The following is a 16,968-nucleotide window of genomic DNA, read 5'->3' on the forward strand; positions in this document are numbered from 1 at the left end:
AGTATTTTATGCACACACAGTTCATTAATTTTTCAATCTGCCAAATCCCAAACACAAGAAATTCAGAGTTGGGAGGAGTCTACAGTGTTTGGGGATTATTACTCTTTTACAAAGTATATTGTAACTTCACGTTTCAGGACTGAAAATTTCAAATCGGAGCAGTATACTGGAATAAATCCCTTTCTTTTTCTGCAGGGATAAATGGGTTTAGAAACCCCCCGGTCAATATGAAAGGCTCCTCACAACATGAACAATGTCTTCCTCTTTCACTGTTATACTCCAGCATTAACAATCCAACATAATCTACAAAAATTCTGCAAAAGTTACTGATGTTTCAGGATTTCAGGTCATGGATCGGTGCATTGGTAAAAAATTGATGGTAAATGTTGGTAAGATGTTGCTTGTCACATGAAGACACATCTTGTACAGAGAGACAACTCACATAAAATAAAACAAATCACTTTTAAAAGGAAGCCTCCAGCACAAGGCTGCCATTCTCATGCTAAAAGTGGTAACTTTTTGGCAGTTACTTTTGACGTGGAGAGAGGGCATACTTTGGACTCCACCGTCTACAAAAGCAAGGGAAACTGTAATCAATATTACATTAGAGAGCAACAGAGTGGATTAAATGTGTATTCAAATTCCAGAAAAATACTCAAAATTCTGAAGATGCTGCCTATAAAAAATGGGGGAAGGAGAGAAACTCTGTGCTCTTTCCAGTTATTTTCAAAACTCCCAACTGGCTGATGAAATAAGACTTAAAGCCACACATTGCAGGGTAAGAAAGCTGGAAAGCTAGACAAAACATTCCTGCAACATGCTAAGTAAACATTTTTCTGGAACCAGAAGCCCACAATAGTGCAGGCTGTTGGGGGGTTTGCTAAAGAATCATAGGCAATGTTATTGATGGAATGCATGTTTGCTTTTTTAACACCCTTCCATTTTACTGGTAAAGCAGGAGAGGACCAAGGGACTGTTCTGTAGCAAACAAACAGAGCTTTGGAGAATCTTGAGAAGAAAAATCTGCATATAAAATGGGAATATAAAAAACAGGAAAGAATGTTCGTATTTTTAAAGAAACAAACCCTCAGCTTCTTATTGCACAGTGCAATCTCTCTGCAGACTTTATAAATATGGCTAAGGGCTAGCCCTACTTTATAAGCTAAGGCTTTTTTATTGGAAATGGCAGTTGATAATAAGAACTACAAGCCTTTTTCACCTCTTTACCCACTTACCTTCAGTAAAATATCTGCTAGGGATCCTATAACATGCAAAGCTCCATCTTTTTTCCTTGGATCAATGTTTGGCTCTGTCAGAATCTGGTAGCAATATGCCATCATTTTTGGTAATACCTATGCAGGACAGAAAACACACAATCTCCTTTTGTCAAATTATTTTAATAGCATCGATTAAGTTAAAAAATTCATATGACATTTTTAAGTAGAAATTTTATCTTGGCCAAAGCAACTGTGAGATACTATGTGTAGCATCTTTCCATAGTTAAAATTTAGAAGGTCTCTCTTCCAACTTTTCAGACAAACTTGTCAAAATTAAATTGATCTCAAAATTTCACAACAGTAATAGTAAATAAGGTATTTTTGTTGTCTTGAGGCAAATCAAAAAAGGTGATAAAAGAGCAAGAGGCTCAAACAGTATCTCACCCATTTTTTTCCCTTAACTTCTCTTCTGGCTTGTCTCACATATATAAATACATACATGTGTGTGCACATATGTATGAACATATACATATTCAAGCACAGCTTGGACTAAAACCTCATAAACTTATTTTAATCTATTGATTTTGGCAGAAACTACTAAAGTTGCCTAGACTTAGAAAGGTTTCTTGGTAAAACCAATTGTTTAATGTCATTTCCACACCCATTATGTGCTTTTCAGATATTATGACATTTTGACGTTCTCAGTACAAATTATGAAAATGAGAAGGTCAGTGGGCAAGGACTGTTTTGACAATAAAGAAGTAGAAAGGTCATAGGCTATTCCACCTGACGTAAAGACTATGCTCTTCTCTGAAAATCCATCTGGAAATGGAGCTCCATGTTTACTGGATGTTAAAAGGATACCCAGAAAAAAGTTCGTGTTTTTAGCAAACTGACATATGCTTTCCAGGGCTTGGCCGGGTACTTTTGCACAGATCACTGTAAGTACAGAAAGATCTACAGAAAAGTTATGTCCTCATTTAAAGAGCAGCTGTATGAAATCGGTTTCATTCTTGCTAATTTCATTGCTGTCAACAGGATTTTAAATAGCATCAGTGAAAATTAATAAGGATCAGGTTCACTTTTCCCCCTGCTACAGTCTGGGAAGCTCAGAACAGCCGTGACAGAGGCTGGTTGTAAACTTGGGAAAATACCAGTACATCTATTCCAATTCAGTTCGTATCCGGCAGGTTAATTTTAAAGCTGTAAGAGGAATCCACTTACTTACTTACTTATTTATTTATACACGCTTATTTTAATTCTCCCAAAATTGATAGCACTCAGCCAGGAAAGCATTTGACTATGTATTAGCAAATAGATTTTTCAAGACTTGTTTGTAAACTTGGGAAAATACCAGTACATCTATTCCAATTCAGTTCGTATCCGGCAGGTTAATTTTAAAGCTGTAAGAGGAATCCACTTACTTACTTACTTATTTATTTATACACGCTTATTTTAATTCTCCCAAAATTGATAGCACTCAGCCAGGAAAGCATTTGACTATGTATTAGCAAATAGATTTTTCAAGACTAGCTTCCTGTAGCATCTTCAAATTTAAGGGAAAATGACATTATTTAGGAAACTCAAATAATTAAAAACTGCTAGTTCCATACCTCTTTTCTCTTCTTCGCAGCAGTATAAAGGAGATTCTGTGCTGCTGTTGTAGTGGATGCATAATCCTCAAATACATCTAACAAATTTAAAAAAAAAGAGGCAAAAAAAAATTTCCTTTTCTGATTGACATAATAGTAAAATTTTTATAAACCATCTTGTTTGTGGGATATCACAAAATCTTCAAAACTATTGGTACGGCTGTCTTCACTTCATGGTTAAAGAGTCAGACCCAAGCTTATGTCACATAGCTTATGAAAGCATTTACTTCTTGCCTGACCACTGACCAATCTACTAACCACTCATCATTCCCTTTATTAGGAATGCGTTATTTATTCATTAATTCTTTTGAGACCATGTATTTAAGGGCTGAAAAATCCTAGCTTTTTTTAAATTAAAACCACTATAGGAAGAACAACAATACATTCCAGTACCATCTGTATACCATATGTACACATTTTTGGCTTGATTTTATTAAAACCTCATGGGAAACTTTTTGTATGTAAAAACTACTTGGATCTGGGTTAGTTTTAAATCTGCTGAAAGTTGAAGCTTTTTAGCTTCATTCATTACAAGTAAACCTCCTTTCATATTGAAAATATAATTTATATCTTGAAAAAAAAATCTGTGCTGCCAAACATATTCTAATCCAAACATCCCTACACAAATTGAATTAAATAAAAAGATCTAAAAAGGTGGTCTTAAAATGTGGTTAAAATTACACACTAACTTTTCCTGAGAACTTGAAGATAAAACATGATTAAGAAATACTACCAGACTACTGGAATTCTTGTTCCAAACCCAAATGTGCCTCACTAAGCTTCAATTTAATGTACCTTCATGCTTGGTTTTTTTTCTACCTTCCACTATACAATTCAGATTTGTATTTAACTCTCTCAGCTACATATAAAAATAGGATTCACTACTTACACAAGAAATTGTAATGAATTCATATACCAAAAGTCAGCAACGTATTTGTACCCCAGTGATCAACACTATATCGTGATTAATTTTTTGCATAACAACTCTCCAAGTTTTTTTAATTATTCTACGAACATTTAAATTCTGTTTTCACATATGCTAATCCCAAATCAACTAATTAAAAATTCCCAAATGCTACATATCTCTGTGGTGCTGGACTTACTGGAGTTTTTCAGCTAAATTTGCTGTATTTTTAAAGTACCCTTCTCTTTTTCAATGACATGACTCTTTTATTAGAAGTAGTTATTCCTAATATGGTCCTATGTGATATTCCCAAGATTTTGCACTGCGTCTTTTGAAAGAATACATATATCTAATTATCTTACAATTTAGTAATAATAATTGGCAAAAAAATGCTGAAGACATTAACAATTTCAATAGGGAAAGAGCAAGTCAGGCCTCTTCTGGTCAAAGTGAGAGCTGCAAGAACTTGCAGACAGCTGGCACATCTGCAATTCAGGATTCTGAAACTGGCATTAAAAAGTGAGCAAGCCAGTCTATTTAGGCTGCACTGAGCACATGTGAAGTAGAAAAAACCGTTAAGAGAATCATTTAGTTTAAAGCTACCAGCCAAATGGCCAAAACTCACTTGATCTGCCTTCCTTTAACTACAGATTGGTGAGATTTAAGAAACAAATTTTCTTCTTCCTGTTGTTCAGGACACTGGTGAAGACAGAGACATTACAGTGGCTATGCTGTTAATTGGGACTATAGCGTACAGTTATGATGAAAGCAGAAAATAAATGCTGAACACAAACATTTACCAAATTTCATGCGGATATATTCATATGGATCCTCTTGCCAGAGCTCTTCATCCTCATCTTTGTAGCACATTAGAGAGAATATCACTTCTTCTGTTATACTCTAATATTAGAGAAGTCAAATACACGTAAGTACACATAAAACCAAATTCCAGTACAGCTTCCCCCCATTATGCACTAATTTACTAGACCTACTTTTCTGAACAGTAAAATTCTTTTAACCAGTGCTCTTTTATTTTGGCTAGCAGAAATAAACTTACAATATACATAGTTTCCTTTTGCAACAGTGCCAGAGAGCAGTAATTATATAATCTAACTTCATAATAATACAGTACCACGCACAAAATATACTTCAGGACATAGTCTATAAACAGTAGAACACCACATTCTGCAGAAGGTTCTCACCAATGCAACACTTAACATGAGAATGGATTTCAGAGTCCTTCCTCTTAACAGTCATGGGATTAACTAACTACAACAGGGGAGCTTATGATATGAAAAAATAAAAGCACGAAAAACACTTTTCACTTGTTCTTAGTTCACTTATAAAACATGTCCTTAAAACACAGTCCAGTTCCTCATAGTTCATGTTCTCTTTGCCCACTGTCTTTGCACTACAATCAATTACGAATTTCCAAGTCTTTAGACAATTCTGAACACTAGCAATTAATAAAAGCCAGAACATTATGACTGTCTGGCAGACTTCAAAAATAAAAATAAAGAACTTACGGAACAGAATCTTTAGTTGAGTTAGCAATATCTGCAATAAAAGGTGGTCATAATACTGAAAAAAACAACCACGTTTGTGCAGAAATGCTATTCTTTGCCCAGATCGACTGCTGCATGAAAGATTCATGAAACCTTCCTTAAACTGCAAAACTGGTGGGTTTTTTGGGTTTTTTTAATCGCTCTGATGACATGCAGTGTTTATGACTGGGTTTTATGCACTGACCTGTATGTGTGGCTTCATTTGCTTCCATGTTACAGAGTGAATAACCCCTTGGTTCAGATAATTTAACGTTTGCTGAAGAACACGTGGTGCAACATAGTCTTTTTGCCTGTATTGGTCTAAGATTCTTAAGAGAACCTAAAGAAACGACAAATTGATATTTTTAAATGAAGACTGAAAATTCTCTCTCATGCATAGACATGCAGTGCACCTCTTTAGTGAATGTACATGGACAGATTAATAAAGTTTTACAGCAGAGGTTCTAGTGTTAGTAATCAGTGTAATGCCTTTGATCCAAAAATCAGAAATCATTTAAATATTAAGGATCTAATCCTGCAAGCATTTATGTACCTGTCTACCTTTACTACTAGCCCCACCATGTGATCACTTGTGATTGTAAACCGAAGATACACTTCAATATTCACAGGCGCACAGTTTTCACAGGCCTCAGCAAAATTTGGAATAGATAAGGAAAAGGCAGAGTGAGATTTTCAAACTGGTTGGCTTCTAAATCTGCTAGTGGTGTCTGCGTTCATTTTTTAAGTACAGGCCCCTAAAGAAGATAAATTACTTTGGAAGAACAGCGATAAGAATAGAAATACTAAACTAGAAAAGAAAAATAGGTTAGCATCTAAATCTGTGAATCAGAAGAGATGCAAAACCCTTAACTTCAATTACCTGTTGTAACCATCAGATAGTATCACCTAGCATGCTATCACAAACTCTATCACACAAAGCTTCCTTAATATAAAGGCTTGCTCTACTAAGAAAAACCTATAGTACAAAGCCACTAATCTGCACTAATGGCAGATGAACTATTAAGTGTTAATAAGTGTAAAGAATTGGCATGTACATGAATAACAATAAAAATCAAGGGCAATGCATAACAAAATAGTCATATATTTTCAGAAGGACAATTCTGCTTCATAATTCTTCACAACATTATAATAAATCTTATTTTGAACATAACTCCTTCATTGGGAGTACTAAGTCTGATCTTAAGTCTTTTATACAATATGCTCCTTGGGCAAGAATTGTCTATATCTCATATGAACTCTAGCACGATGTCAGCACTTAACAAGTGATGAGTAAGTAATGAAGGTTTAGTAATGTAATATTCACAATAGAATTCTTATTAACTCTGCAAGGAAATGTGACAAATCAGCATTTAAGAGCCAGAAATGGAAGAAATGTGCAGATTGTCCAGTCCATTTACCTTGAAAGCTAAATGCTCCCTCTGCTACATAGCCTAATCTCTTAACAGACAAACTTTAAATATTTCAAATGACAACTGCCCATGGGAGTCTATTTCTCCACTCAGGAGTTAAACGTTGCAAGGAGTTTAGAACAGATATTAGACTGTTTCCCTTTTCTTTTCATTTAATGCCTACAGCCTTACCACAACCATTCCTCTCTTTCGTTCTTAACATTTACATATTTAGACAGAATTAATATGCTGATGGATAAACTATTCTGTTGTTGAACTGGATGGAGAAAAGTATTTTTGTTTTGCAGACAGTCCTGGTATTTTGAAATCTAGTTTAAATTTGACTTGAAGTGACAACAACAGCCTGGCATCCTGCATCGAAGACACTGGAAATTTGAACTGTGCAAAGCCTGCAGATGCTGTGTCAGGGATATTTCACCTGGCAGTGTGCTGAGGAGCCACATATTCTGGAAATACATATTAGCCAAACACTTGTCACTTGAAAAACAGCATTCCCAGGTGTTTTTCAAGGTTTACCGGCCAAAGGGAATCAAGAGCCCAGAATCACGAGCAGGAGAGAGTACTGCATTTTCCTGGCTTCTTAGGAGCCTGTTTGGAATATGTAACCCAAAAGGCTGGACACCCAAGAGCTTTAGCTGAGCCAAAAGCCTGGGAACTACCGCTCCTAGTCATCTAGTGTATGGCAGGCTGAATGAGAAACAGGAGGAGCTGTGCCAAAAACATCCGAGCTTGGGAGCCAGTGCTCTCAGGGCTTTCAGGCACCCAATTGCTATAGCCATTCCACCAAACCAGGGAGATGCTGAGAGCCCGGAAGCCCACGTTCCCAGGGGCCCACAGATGAGCTGGCAGAAAAACACAGAAAACTCTGACAGGAACTGCCTCTCTTCTGTGCAACTTTATCAGAACCGAACCGTCTCCACAACACCACGTTAATCACAAATAATTAGCATTCCCCAACAAAAATAATTTCCTTGCAAACTGTGAATTTATGCTGTATTTTCATAAAATATGCTTTCCAGGTATAAAATAACTTTTATTGCTGTTCTCCAGACACTTTCTAATCTGCCTGTATCTTCCTGAAATAAAACAGTATCATTGGATTACTGTGCCTAAGTTATTTGCAGCAAAAGCACTTACTAAAGACTGGCCTGAAAATACACCCTTCTATGACATGAGGCCTCTGCATCAATAGTGTTTTCTCTCAGCTATATCTAGAATGTTTATACATGGTGATAATACCATTTTATCAGCAGTCGCCTTTTCTGAGAATTTTCCTGCAGGGTTTTTTTTGAATTGCTGAAAATTGTGGTGTTACACCTCAGTTGTATGGCACCGAGTTCTAAAGAACTTCTCAGTCACTAAAAGGAAAACCTGCCTGACTCTGTTCATTTTTGTTTAATGAATGAACTTTGATACGAGCACACTGTTGAAAACAATACATTGGTTCAGCCAAAATGTTCTAGTTCAGAAACAAATGAACTGTACGTACCTGTTGTATGCCCACAGCGTAGGTTTTTAAAAAAAACTCTGAGAATTCAAAGTATTCTTTAGTTACATTTCCAGGACTTCCATACCTTTAAAAGAAGAGGACACAGATATTTACATTGTGAGAAGTCTACTGTGTCAAGAAAACACAGTACTTTCTAAAACACATAGGACCTTGGGTAGTCTTCCTTCCCCAAAGGAATCCTTTCCCACAGGTTCCTTCTAAGCCATTATTTCCCATATAATGCCCCACTTCCCTTTTCTTTTCTTAGACTGTCATGAAGTACAATACTATAGTCAAGTAAATATAGCCACTGTTATGTCACAAGCTCTGTAACTTCCATGTTTATGGATTTCTTTTCAGATCTTCCCCTGCCTTTATCTTTGAGAATATAAGCACTCGTAGCTGATGCAGTAAAAAAAAAAAAAAATTAAAAAAATGTACTTTTCCTGTGGGGCTAGTTTCTTGCCGTCTTAGAGAGTCAAATCATTTCACTAAGAGCTCAGACCAGTGGCCGTGCCAGTGCAAGGCAGAGGACAGCAGCAGGAATACCTCTTCAGTGACCATGAGCTGTTAAATCAACTAAACTGTCTTGTCTAATTGCACCTCAAGTAACATTACAGGTTTGTAACCCCAACTTAGTTTTTAATCAGTTTGTCAGTTTGTTACCGTTCAAACAGACGAGCTACAATATGCAATGCCCACTTCTTGCATTTCCACCACACCAACTCTGGTCTATCATCTTCATCAATTTGCAAAGTCTCCTATAAATAAATACATATATTTTAAATTAGCTGTGTGTATTGTTGAGAGAAATGATGCTTTAAACATTCCTTGCTGAGTAAACTAATCAACTGTTAACAGTTATATAACATTCAGGAACTTCCAAATATCTTAATTAGTCAACATAACTTGTGCAATACTTGTACAATGCCTGTACTTTAATTTTCAAAATTATGCATATTTAAAAAACAGAAACTCTCACATATACTTGAATACTACACAGTGGTGCGCACTCTAGCTTAAAAATTAAGCATGATACTAACTCCTCCAAATATATACACCCTAACCATATACTAATGCAAAAGCTATTAAAACAATGTTAAGATTGTGAAATACATTTCTAAAAAACTTCGGAAATGCCAGTTAATGTTGTACACACAAACAAAAATTTAATTACTGTTTTTATTTTGTTCTTCAAGAAATATGAAGGACAGATGAAAGACAAAGAGGAACGGAGACAAATGATGAGTTTGGATGAGCTTTTGATTCTTGTTTGAGAGAAACTGGCTAAAATATTTGGAAACTTCCAAAATATCCCAGATTGGCGTTTACACGGTATCACTACCTCAGACAATGGAATTCTGACAGCTTACATGATCTCCCTACATTTCTGTCAGAAACACCACTTATTCCAAGGATAAGAATCTTAAATAGATGACATCTTAAAAAAAAGGACACTTAGAAAACCTTCACACTGACTGTTCCTCAAATGCCAACACGCAAGTATCAGAGGTCTTTAAAAAACTAAAACTTACCGGAGGTACATTTCTATCAATGATAGTACGGAAGATCTCCATCCACTGAGTCATAGTCTGGTTATTCACCAACTGAAGTGGCAACGCATACTGAAATAAGAAAAAAAAACACAGACACGAAACACTATTTTTCTCTGAGAAAGGTAGAAGATACTTCTACAGTAGTTACATTCTGAGGAAGGTGAGATTTTAAGTAAAATTAAAACTAATTAGGTTAGATATCAATACTACTCTAATTGCATCCTTCTTGTTACAATTTACAGAGGAATTTCTCAGCAGACACTATTTGAGGAAAGTTCCTTGGTCTGAGAACTTGCCAATTCTTTTTATTTTTTCCTCTTCTTCACAATAGCCCAGCTGACTTTTAGGGACCACGGCAGTAGCTATACTACAGGGCTTGGGTAAACCAATAGCATTTTAGTAAGTGAACTGTACTCCTAATTACTACCTAGCCACTATCTAGTAAATCTTACTTCTCCACAAAATCCAAAGCACAGTGACAATATTCAGGCGAGCTATTGAAAAGTAAAATATGATCTTGGGATCTTTTTAATCCTGCCCCCATCTAATAACAAACTTTTAGCTTTTTAACCCCCAGTAAGAATTTTCAGGCTGCCCCTCATGTAGGATCTTGTTTCGTTGCTCATTCTGTAGAAGTACTTCCTCACCAAACTCATCCCTGTAAAAGCCAAACTCATCTCTGTAAAATGCATGTGCCTCAATAAATAATTTCTGCCAGATCTTCAGAAGGTAATGAGAAATGCCACCTACTGAAGTGCACTACTTGACAGTTGTACTACAATATGCACTACTGACACTTTCAGAGGCCAACCAGCACAGTCTAGATACCCATACAGTTTATATCAGGTTATGTGGGACTTTAAAAAAATAGGAACATTTCTCCAGTAAGCTTACAGATATGATGCGCAGAAGTACCTAGGTTCATTAAAATTTAATCTGGGGGTCATGTGACCAGTTTTTAAGTAGAAAAATCTATAAAGAACATATTTTTATAAAAGCTGTTTATTGTACATGACTTTTCCCATCCAAATTGGTATTCTTATTCAATCACACCCATGAGTGGACTGAAGGGGGTCGTTGTGCCCAGCGAAGTAAAAGTTTCGTTTTTCCTCTACACAGATGCCAACCTGAACAAGAGCATAGAAGATTTTTAAGATTTGTTTCTGAAGCAGTACAGAGTAATGGGAGTTATCAGGCAGAAGCTGGATCATCTGCTGCTGAATCCGAGGCAAAAATATTTGCATTGCTGCTATGAGAGGATCTCGTTCCTCTGCTTTTTTGTATCTGCAAAGGAAACAAAAATATTGGTCCAGGATCTACACACTGGAGATTCTAATGTCTATTCCCCACCAGAAATTTAATTTCTGTACCCTAAAAAAAATATATAAATTAATACCCAGTACTCGCTCATTCACTCTCCCCTCCTCTAGGCCCCATCTCAACAATTTGTGCAAATTCTCTAACCTATAAACAGAGAAATGAAAAACAACAAATGTTACCCTATATAAATGCAGCTATTGGGAGAAAGAACTAATGTTCTTTACTACTGAATTGTCAGCTCAGAGGAGCAGGGACTTGAATTTCTCTGACATTCGTACCAATGCCAAACCCAAGTTGGGTGCTGAACAAATAGGAGTGACCAGCAATTGAAAGGGAAAGAGAATTCCTTTGTTTTGAAAAGATTCTCTCTTTCTCCATTTTTATTTCTTTTGTGCAGTTTATACATATGTTTCTAACAACAGATAATTTTTTTTTTTTTAAATGAGCAAGAGAGCACACTACACTTCTAATTTACGCTTTGTGGGTTTAGACTATCAGGAGGACGGTACAGGTAACAATATGCAATAGGAGTATATGACAACAACAGTACTGTATTCATGACAGAAGTAGAAAATAATTTGCATTCATATATCCAGCATTTGGGGAATCTTCAAACAAAGGAAGTTATAAACATTTACGAAATTTTTCACAGATGGGTTAAATCAGATCAAAAGTACAAAGCCTCCAGAAAATTCATACCGATTATTGCTGGCATCTCTGCTTTCAATTCACTGATGATATAAAGATGATGAATAGTTTTCATTTATTTGCAGGAAAGGAAGCATATGACAATTATTAATTCCCATTTTCTATCTGAATTACTTGTAGGACTGCCAGTGCTCTTAAGAATGTCATTCTCAGTGATCAGCTGAGACTAAAAGTACTGATTCCTCATCTACTGATGGACATCAACTTACTCGTAAGTCTTCACCAGCTGATACAGGCACAGGAGGCTCCCAAGCCAACTCCCACTGTTCTGAGACTGCAAGTAGTAGCCTATCTTGTCTACCACGGCTGTCCAATGGCCAGGAAAGTCATGTTTAATGATAGCACGGAGGCACATTGTCAGCTGGGCTCTATGGCAGGAGGGAAAAAGAAATATATTCTAAGTAAATAAGATCATGGCATAGTGTTTAATATTAAAGGATAGATCCCAAATCTTGGTTTATTGGTCACAATATACATATCACACAAGTATCATACATATTTTGACAGCACTGAAAGAGTTCTGGGAAGTGGCAGAGGAAAAGCAAGGAAAAAAATCCCAGGGGATTTAACTTTAAGGAAGAAACTAATTTCAGAACATTTTAGCTACTTTTCTCCCTTCCTCCTCCCTCTCCACACTCATCAGGCAATATTTGAAAACAATTAATTGCTCATGAAACCAGCTAGCTTTGTACTTCAAAAATGAGTGTTTATACTTCTACATGCTTATGAGGCTGAAAGCAACCACAAAAACACAACTTTGTACATTTTTATTAAACAATATTGGCTTGTGTTATGATCCAAGCCAGACGTTCCTCAAGAAATTACAATTTTCCTGGGTTCTTCTAGAACAGCACTCCTCAACTGCTGAAGCATATGGCAGAGCCAATTAGGTAAAAACATCTTACCACTCCTCTCCCTCCACACACTTTTAGATGCTACTCACAACGGTGAGGCAAGACAGGATTGTTAATTGTCTAAAGTGAGGTGTGACTAAAAAAGCTGAGAGGCACTGAACTAGAAGCTGTAAATAAATACTCTTGGCTCCGCTAAGAAATAAAAAAATAAAAAAAAAAGGTCTACAGAAAATATTGCTTCTTCTATATTTAGTTTTCCTTGGGTATCCTCTTGCAGTCCATTACATAAGGAGCCACTATTACAAAGCAGTTCAGTAAAAGGGGCCCTCCATCTACTGATCCTTTTAGCTTTGTACAAGTTTACCTTCCCCCTCAAGCCTTTGGAATTTGTGCTCATTGCTGATTTGGTTCCTCCTCCCCCCTTATTCTCACAAGCAAACAGTGAAAAATATCAGTATTACAGCATCAGACTAGTTCCAGTAAAGTTTCTTTGGTTTTTTTTAACCTCTGACAAATCTACAAGTTTAGCCAGTATTTAGAAACCCTCTACTTTATTCCAGGTGATTGTCCTGGGGTTTTCAACAATCCTTTTAGATGTAGATTGTCATTGTAACGTCAGGGCATTCTGAATATCAGGTTATGAAATGACGCCTGAACTAGTTTGCAAAAAAACTCCTCAAACTTCCATTATTTTGTGTTCTTTTGTATAAACTTAGCCTTGGTATTTATGACATGATGGCAGGGGAAACTACATGCCTTTATTACATTATCACAGAAACAACACAAGCTTCCTTACCTTGTAGCACAACCTTGGCAAGGAGCAACTATCTCTTTCAGTGGGGATTCTAGACATCTGTGTCAGAGCATGTTAGAAAAGCTGAACTGGAAAGGATGTTTTAGTGCATTTTCCTGTCTCAGTGCAGAATCTAAGCAGTCCCGGCAGGTGTTTGTCTAATCTATTCATAAAGACCTCCAGTGACAGCAATGCTATAGCAGCTTAATGCATTCTGGTGTTTCAGTATTTTTTTAAAGTGTTTTCTCTAATCCTAACTTCAATCTATAGACACTCACTCCTCCTCCAGATATGACTACTGACAAAAAAAGACATCTTTGGGCACCTAGCTGGTGGAGAGGAGGAGGAGAGAAGAGGAATATTTTCTTCTGTTTTTCAAAGATGAACATCTATACGCTATGGCCTAATCCCATGCTATCAGCCTCACTTTAATTAGTGCGGTGAACAATCTAGATTGTAGTATGTCTGTGAATCTTAACTATTCTTCCAGCAAAAAGAGAACAGCATTTCTTCATTCTTTTAACATCTTAAAACCAAGAATGCTAACACACATTTAAATACCAGGATTACATATAAAAATTGCAAAAGTAATTGAGAAAAGGGCTACTAGAAAAAAAAAAATATGATCTTGGGCAGTATTTCTCTGAATGGGTAATTCTGTATTGCAGACAGCCCTCTATACTATCTGCTCTGAATCAAATAGACAGGCTGTCACTACAGCAAGTGTTAGAAAACACTTTAAACCACACCGTAAGAGGACAAATCACATCACAGAGCTCTTAGCCAGGTTAATACACTTCTGAAAAACAAGTGGTAAAATTATTATTACATTTTCAAAAGAAGTACTTGCTTCATCTCCCAAGAAATTGAGATTCTCATATTAACTACCTCCAGACTGGTAGGTCTGAAAACTTGAGCTGTAGAAATATCTCTATACAATATAAAGTACCTCACTAAGTCAGGAGAACGAATTATTCCTTCTACAATGTTATCACGAATCTGCTGACGATCGTTTTCATGAATGTTGAATGGAAATACTGCTTCTCCAGGAGGTGGTTCACGGTCTGGCCAGTACTGTGTCACCATGTTCTTCAGGTAAATGGCAGCTAAGTATAAACATTGGGGAAATAATAATTTAATTCTAACAAATCTCCACATTACTCTGTGCTCAACATGTAGTACAGTTGAAAGTAGAACAGAGAGTCGAAAAGACGACAGAAAACCACTGCATGAGTTCTTAACAATTATAGGCACTAAGCACAGCTGAGTCAGAAAACCACACAAGATCAGGCTCAAGTGCCTGGTCCTAAACAGAACAGGACAGTATTTCAGCCAGCTTCTATCAGGGTACATTCTTTATTACAGCAGTCTTCCATATGGACGTAATATTCCATCATTCTAAACAAGCAAACAAAAATCTACTTATCTGCATTTTTACTCATCCCTAAAACAACTACTCAAGCTCAGTAAGTGAAGTTTTGGAAGGCTCGTGTAAACAAATCATTGCACACGCAGATGGGACACTCTGCTTGGGGAAATGCCCAGTATGAAACTGGCACGTGGCCTACCTTCTATTCAGACAGAAATGTTTGTTGTGAATTCCCTAAGCTTTATCTCGCTATTAGGATTTCCCATAATCCCTTAGAATTGTTCCCTTCTGTCTCACATGAAAGACCATGAAAAATAAAGCTAATCTTCAACTGAAAATAAAGCAGCATTTATGCCTCAGTACTAAAACGCCAGTAGGCATGCTTTAGGAAACATAGGAAATATGGTGTAAGACATTAAAGGAATGTTCTTAATAAACTCTTATCCCTGTACTATTTTGGTTGATTACTAGCTAGGGTTTTAAAGTATAAATAAGATATCCTTGTCTACAATCATTTTTCTTAGTGATGACAAATTGTGAAGTATGAAAACACGTAGTTTGTAAAATATTTCATAGGAGCAAGAGGAAAAACAGTTCTTTGTCTATGATGTGCCAGAATATTCAGACAAGAAACAGGTCCAGAAAGACCAGCCCAAGACTTTAATTTACTTTGTTCACAGATCTTCTTCTTAAACAAATTCTTGGTTTTTATAAAATTCCCAGGGAAATCTGTTGACTTACAAATGTAATTCAAATGTGCTTTTCTATTTTATACGCCTACTCTGTAAAATATAAAAAAATAAAACAAAAATTTAAAAAATTGTGTTCTACATACTGTTTTTTTTTCCTGAATGATACTGAAATGAGAGATTAATTTATGAAAATGACCTTATGGAGTCTAGATTAAGCATCAAACTTTACTACAGAATGGTTTAACAATGCCATTCAAAGTTGGATTATCTTTGAAAAAATACACGCCAGCATGACAAACAGCATATGTCAGCATGCCCCAACACACTCAGGGGATTAATAGGATCCGTACAAAAAACCCAGCAGTGCTTCTATGGGAAATGCTGTTCCATAGGATAAAAACAGACCTGTGAACGAAACAGTATTCATCAATGTCTTGAAAAAGCTGAATATTTTCTTTATCTGTCAAAAATATTGTATAGGAGTAGTCAGATTATGAGAATTTTGAATCTGATCTTACACAAACGTATACCCTCAAGTTAACTGCATCACCATACCTGAACTCACACACACAGTTGGGCAATCTTTCTAGACATGCCTAGACTATAAATTTGTAACTTACCAATGATGTGACCTTCCTTCATATCTACTTCTGTGAGCGGACACCATAGATACTGACTAAGCATATGCGGCTACACTTGACCTAGGGAACTACGGGGTTTTTTTCATTTTTCAGAAACTTTCATTTTTCCAGGAAAAGGGATTCAAATAGAGAAACATGTATTCAAATGAGATCCACTTTTTTTTTTTTTAAATTCCCACTTGTCTTGGCATCACCACTTCTTCACCACCAGAAGAAAGAATACCTAAGGCTCCCTGGGTACTCAGTTTTGAGCAGAAATCATTCTCTTTTCGTATCAGTATCGCAGCAATCCAGTAGGGATCACTACAAACACAGGGAAGCCAAAGCAGGACTCTATCCTGTACCCATGGTTTTATCTGACCCTCATGTAGGAAAGAAACAGCAAAGATAGACCCTTTTCATTTCCGCATTCAGAACAAACATGAACTTACATCGCAACAGCTCAATACTCTGTTGAAATAACTAACAGACTGACTTTCTACTGAAAGAAAATGAAACAAGGACTTTATCTCACCTGCTTGACGCACTGGAAATTCAACTTGATCTGATACTATGATTTGCAGTAGACTTGGAGCAAAATTGATGATCTTATAGGACTGAAATACATATAAAACACAGTTAGCAAGTCACTATGTTTAAAGAAGACTGTATTACCACAAGCTGAATAAGAAATACTAACTAAGGATTTTGCAGCGTTCTTTCACTCTCCTTATGAAGTATGAAAGGTTTTAGCACTTGGATTTACCCAGATCTGCAGCAATCCAAATAATTACTTGTAAAAGCTGAGCATATAACGGCA

General features: G+C 36.3%; 1 protein-coding gene across 1 annotated transcript in view; it reads right to left on the reverse strand.

The window, feature by feature from the left end:
• IPO8 (importin 8) overlaps positions 1 to 16,763 on the reverse strand; it is a 40,151-nt gene extending 23,388 nt beyond the window's left edge. Inside the window, exons 1-11 of the mRNA XM_019474415.1 lie at positions 16,684 to 16,763; positions 14,417 to 14,573; positions 12,030 to 12,188; positions 10,920 to 11,076; positions 9,772 to 9,861; positions 8,903 to 8,997; positions 8,237 to 8,321; positions 5,523 to 5,657; positions 4,574 to 4,673; positions 2,831 to 2,907; positions 1,236 to 1,352 (exon numbers count right to left, since the gene is read on the reverse strand). Coding sequence (XP_019329960.1) covers positions 1,236 to 1,352; positions 2,831 to 2,907; positions 4,574 to 4,673; positions 5,523 to 5,657; positions 8,237 to 8,321; positions 8,903 to 8,997; positions 9,772 to 9,861; positions 10,920 to 11,076; positions 12,030 to 12,188; positions 14,417 to 14,553 — 1,152 coding nt within the window. The 5' untranslated portion in view covers positions 14,554 to 14,573; positions 16,684 to 16,763. The remainder of the gene's footprint in view (positions 1 to 1,235; positions 1,353 to 2,830; positions 2,908 to 4,573; positions 4,674 to 5,522; positions 5,658 to 8,236; positions 8,322 to 8,902; positions 8,998 to 9,771; positions 9,862 to 10,919; positions 11,077 to 12,029; positions 12,189 to 14,416; positions 14,574 to 16,683) is intronic.
• Between the last annotated feature and the right edge of the window lie 205 nt (positions 16,764 to 16,968).

This window comes from Aptenodytes forsteri, unplaced genomic scaffold, assembly GCF_000699145.1.
Source record: "Aptenodytes forsteri isolate BGI_AS27 unplaced genomic scaffold, ASM69914v1 Scaffold56, whole genome shotgun sequence".
Taxonomy (NCBI): domain Eukaryota; kingdom Metazoa; phylum Chordata; class Aves; order Sphenisciformes; family Spheniscidae; genus Aptenodytes; species Aptenodytes forsteri.